The sequence below is a fragment of the Emiliania huxleyi genome, assembly GCF_000372725.1.
Source record: "Emiliania huxleyi CCMP1516 unplaced genomic scaffold EMIHUscaffold_840, whole genome shotgun sequence".
NCBI classification, from domain to species: Eukaryota; Haptophyta; order Isochrysidales; family Noelaerhabdaceae; genus Emiliania; species Emiliania huxleyi.
Window position 1 is genome coordinate 1 of NW_005195735.1, and position 5,234 is coordinate 5,234.

The 5,234-nt window shown below is 62.6% G+C and overlaps 1 protein-coding gene across 1 annotated transcript; it reads right to left on the reverse strand.

Moving 5' to 3' along the window:
• Nucleotides 1-490: 490 nt before the first annotated feature.
• On the reverse strand, nucleotides 491-1,477 carry EMIHUDRAFT_121304 (hypothetical protein; the record flags this gene model as incomplete). The annotated part of the gene is made up of 1 exon (XM_005758684.1): nucleotides 491-1,477. The coding sequence occupies one exon, from the start codon at nucleotides 1,475-1,477 to the stop codon at nucleotides 491-493; it is 987 nt and encodes a 328-aa protein (XP_005758741.1).
• Nucleotides 1,478-5,234: the final 3,757 nt, after the last annotated feature.

Consider the following 5,234-nt stretch of genomic DNA (forward strand, 5'->3'; position numbering starts at 1 on the left):
TTACCGGAGGAGGGCGGAGGGACGGTGACCTCTAGCTGAGGGAGGAGCTGCTGGGAGGACGGAGGAGGCGGGTGGCCAGTCCTCGAGGAGGGGCGGTGGCTAGTCAGAGCGAGGGGGGGCGAGTAGAGGGAAGGGCGGTGGGGCGTTCAACGGTTGGCGTCGAGCCCCAGCCCTCGAGTGACCGCGCGGCCCGCGAGAACGGGGCCGCGCGAGAGCTTGCAGCTTCGCGGCCGGCCAGCCCCAGCGAGCGCAAGAGAGGAGCGCGGGTCACTGTGTCTCCGAGAACTTGTTCCTTACCGTAGGCTCTACACGTTTTAAGTGTGCGGTGCAGGACACAGCTTGTGATATAAAGAGCGCCTTCAGGACATATACGAGAGTCTCGCTCAACCACAACGCACGACACCCTTCGGGGACCGGCCAAACTGCGCCGCCCGTGCGCGCGGCGCATTTGGACACCCCCACCCGCGACACGCCGAGTTTTCTCTTTTTCTCACGTGGACTTCAGGGACGCGTTCGCAAGCTGTGCAGTTGCCGATAATACCGCGCCTTCGTCGCCCTCTTCGCCTGCGGCGCGGCGAGCCTCGGTGACACAGCGCTCGACCAATGCGTCGAGCGCCGCCGCCCCCGCGTCTGCGCCGCCGGCGCCGAGAGAGTTTAGCTTCCGCACGACCTTGCCGAGCGAAGTGCTGTAAGAGGCGACGCCATCGGCGTCGTCCTCGTGCACGAGCGCACAGACGAGCGAGTCGACGAGCTGGCTCGCCGCCTTTGCGCCCGCGCTCAGCTGCTCGGCGAGCCGGCTCTGGCCGGAGTCTGCTGTGCTTCGCACCGCCGCTGCGCGCGACGCGTGCACCGTGGAGAGCGTGGACTCGAGGAGCTGACGCACGGCGAGGGCGAGGGCGGGCTGGTGGATGAGCTCCTCCTCCTCCTCCTCGCCCTCGCCCTCGCCTTGCTCGCCCGCCCCCTCCTCGACAGCCTCGAGCAGCTCCTGCAGCGCGTCACGCATCAGCCCCTCCTGCCGCTCAATCAGCAGCACCGCCGCGCTCCCGGGCTGCCACGCCAGCCGCCCGACGGCGTCGACCGCCGCCTCCAGCCTTCCGACGTCCGATGCCTGAGCCTGCCGCGCCGCGGTCTTTCTGAGCAGCTGCGCCGCGCACCGCAGCACGTCAGCGCACGGCGAGGCCGCTAGCTTGTGCACGACCCCACCGCAGAGCGAGAGGAACAGGCCTGCGCAGGTCGCGTACACCGCAGCGTGCCGGTCCAGGTCGGCGATGCACGCGACCGCTTGTGTCTCGGGTGCGTCGAGGATGTCAAACAGGTGCAGCGCCCGCGCTTGCTGGGCCAGCGACGCAGCCGCGCTGCGCGCGTCACCGTGTGCACGTCCAACATCGCCGATGAGGGACTGCTCCGGCTTCGCCCGGAGCAGCTTGGAGGCGGCGTCGAGCTTGGACGCGGTGTCGCTCAAGCGTTGTGAGGTCATCGGGGCAGGCGTCGTGGACCTTTGCGCAAAGAATTCATGGAGGCCCACGTGCATCCCTTTGTGCAAGGCGGCTAGGGATGAGGCCACAAAAGAGGCGCGCGAGGCAAGGAGGAGACGCGGGGAACTGATAGACTGGGACGACTGGAAACAAGAAGACAGTGAGCCACCACAGGCGTCGTTGGCGCACATACTGAGCGGCAGCTGCGCTGGAAATAAGGAAGAGGCGCGTCACTTCATGCGGAAGCTCGACAAACACACAGCGAGGGCGACAGCAAGAGTTGAACGGGAGGCGCCGGACTCAAAAGACACCGCCACATTCCTGAGACGAGCGAGGGCAGCCTCCTTAAAGGCGAAAGGGTCTAGATTTGGAGCGCTCGCCGAAGAGGAGTACGACAAAATAGCGCCCGTGATTGCCTGCACGCTACCCGCACTCACGGACTCCATACCCGAAAGAAAGAGAAGGGAGCTCGCGGGAGAGGTGACGAGTGAACTACAGGTAGTGGGGAAGGCAGCCTCGATTGCCATACAGACATGGGTGCGAAACAACGACAAGACCAAGGCACGGGCAGAGGAACGAGAGAAGAATATAGGGTGGATAAAGCGCCTGTTCACGGCATGGAGGGTGAGCCACACCGAACGTACCGAGCGAAGAGCCGAGCGGAAGGAGGACGGGGAAGATGACTCCGAGGAGGACGAACCAGTGGAAATCCAGTTGTCAGATGTCACGATGCATCCGAAGGGGACCCCAGCGCCGGCATCATCCGTAGAGGCACGAGTGTTCGAAGAGAGAGTGGACCTGAGCAACAACATGACCTGTAGGCAAATGATCGGAGTGGGAGTCAGAAATGTGGTCCTTGCGCGAGGGGAGCTCGATAGACTCGAGGGGCCAGGATACGCCGCGAGGAGGACGGAGTTGCGCCGAAAGGCGAAAGAAGCCGCGAGAACAAGGGACCGGCAGGCGGCGGCGTCGCAGGACGAGGCAGAAGAGAACGACGCGACAGAGGAGGAAGTGACAAGGGAGAGAACGACGAGGGTGGGACGACCGCGAGGTGGCATGAAGGTTGCAGCGAGAATCGGCGAGAGACTGCGAAGAGAGATAGGAAGAGGCAGACTCCCTAGGGTGGGCGACGGATAGCGCACCACACACCTCTCCTTAAAATCCCTGTGTGGTGGCGGCGTGCCGTCCTCCCATCCCTCCCTTGGGTTGTCTGTTTTCTTTCTTTCTTTTTTGCGCAAAGAATTCATTGATGCGCACGTGCATCCTGTGAACGGTTTGAGGCAACCGACCAAAAGCATGTTGGTATGGTCCGAGACTGGATCCCATGTACACGGGACTCGAAATATTTTGCTGGCCGCACGTCCATCCTATTCCGTCCTCCCATCCCTCCCTTGGTTGTCTGTTTTCTTCTTTAAAAGCATACTTAAAATGATACGGGACGCGGCACAAACGGGACTCTCACAGTGATTTGGGCTCGGCAGCTTGTTAGCCCTCAGCCGAAGCTGGGGCCGGTCCCGTAGCCGAGAGAGCCCGCGCCGATGAGTTCGACGCGGTCGGGGGGGCCTGCGAAGAGGCCAGCGAGGTGGCGATCGCTGTACTTCATGGGGGTCATCAAGTGACCGCGACTGACAAGCCAGAGGTCGATACTCTGGGCGACCCATCGGATGCCACGAATGCCTGAAGGAGAGGGAGGCGAGGCCAGAGGCAGGCTCAGCTGCTCTCGGGTGATCCCGCTTTGGTGGCCGAAGGACCCGATGGTCCTGTCACATTCGTTCGTGGGGTCGCGGGGGTAGAAGAATTCGAGGTAGAATCGAGTCAGCACATCCTTGTAGTACAGCGGACCGCCAGGCTCGCCGGCAGCATCCACAGGGAGGCAGCATATGAGGCACCAGTCTTCTGGAGAGCTCAACAGCTGCGGCCACGATGGTAGAGTCGGCCGCGGTTCGAGCGAGCAGCTTTTGGCTGCGGGATCGAATCGCGGAAGGCTCATGCCCTCGCGGAGCGCGCGGGTGTGCGAAATGCGACAAAAGACGACAGGCCTTTTATTTCTTGTTGGTCTTTAAAAATCTCTCTCTCAAACGGGGCACAAACGCCAGGCTACAAAGACGGGGAGGGAGGCACGTAGTATCCCTCTCTTGGGCTGTCTGCAGCCCTTCGAGTTCGCGCGGATTTCGCGAACTCCGAGCCGGCGAAAAAAGAAAATTATCGTGAGTTCGTTCGTTAGCCACGGTCGCGCTGAACGAACGAACTCGCGCAACTGCGCCACGTGCGCGCGTGCGGACGCGGTCTGGCCCTCAATCTCAGGTGCCCATATACACAGGCGGCACTAGCACAGTTCTGACGGTCCGCGACAGTATGCAATCTAGCGGACTACGGGCGCGACTACCCCGGTGCGCCGCCGCCCGCCGCGGACCATTGAAGAGGGGGGGACCCGCTCAGCCTCGACGCCTCCTCGCTCACGCCGAGATGGCCACTAAGGAGGCAGCTGAGGCAGTGGCGGCGGCGGCATTGGCGCTGGAGCCGACGGTCGCCGATTCCGAGGTCTGCTTCCCCACCTCATAGGCACCGCCCCATCAAGCTGATCCTTGTCCACCCTCCACAGGACTACGGGTCCGGTCTGCTACCCCTACCCCTTCCCCAGCTTTTCTTTCTCGGGCAAAAGAAATTTCGTGTGGCTAAGACAAAGAATTTACCACTTCCCTTCTCAGCTCACCGGCCCTGGATGTGAGGTTGCCGACTGCACTCCAAGTGCTCCAAGTGCTCCCTCTCACATGCACATGTACATGTTGTTGTGCATGTGCATGTGCAGCGAGTGACTGCCCGTCACGCGGCTCACGCGATAGGTTGCTCAGGCGGCTCACGCCAGCCTCGTCCCTCGAGCGACTCGCGCAGCGCGGCTCTCGCGGCATGGCGACTCACGCCACCCCTGCGGATCACCCAAACTGGGAGTAGGGGCTGAGTGCCCCTCTCAGGCGACTCACCCCACTTTTGCGGCTCACGCAAAATGTTCGCGCCAATCTGGCGGCTCGCGCGGTTCGGGAGCAGAGGGCTGTGAGAGAGAGTTGTTTTGAGGCTGTGTGCCCCTTCCTGGCGGATCACGCCACCTTTGCGACTCACACGCGGCTTACGCGGCCTGGCGACTCTCGCCACTTTGAGGCTCACGCAGACTGGGAGCAAAGCGGTGCCCCTCCTGGCGGCTCACCGGCCCTCCTCGCGGCTCACGCGGAGGCGCTTGCGTTCCGGCAATCAGCCAATGAGGCAATGTATACTCACGCTCATGGGTCGCCGCGCGGGAGAGCGGAATCTACTCTGTCGAAACGTCTTCGGCGAAAGGAACGCACGTCAACTTTTAGTGGTCCGCTTTCGTGTCTGTCTGGCGTCCCTGGGACCTGTCGTTTGGGTGAACCCTCTGCCCCCAGCCCCCCTCCGTGTCGCGATGCGCTCCCCGCTCCCGTTCCCCTGTGTCCCTGATCGTCCTTCAAAAATCCTGCTCGTGCAAGGTGGGGGCCTTGTCATCCTCCCATCCCTCGTTTGGTTTGCCTGCTTTCTTTCTTTCTTTCTTTTAGGCACGGGAACCGGCGCGCAGCACTGGCACTAACTCAGGGTACGAAGAAGAATTTTAGAAAGATCACGACGCACTGCCTTGGGAAGAGGCAGACGCCCAAGGAAGGCGCCAAGCAAGGGTGGGAGCGGCCGCACACTGCTCGGTACCCCCCCTGCACATCTAAAGCCATGGCCGACCCCCCCCCGCCCCCGGGA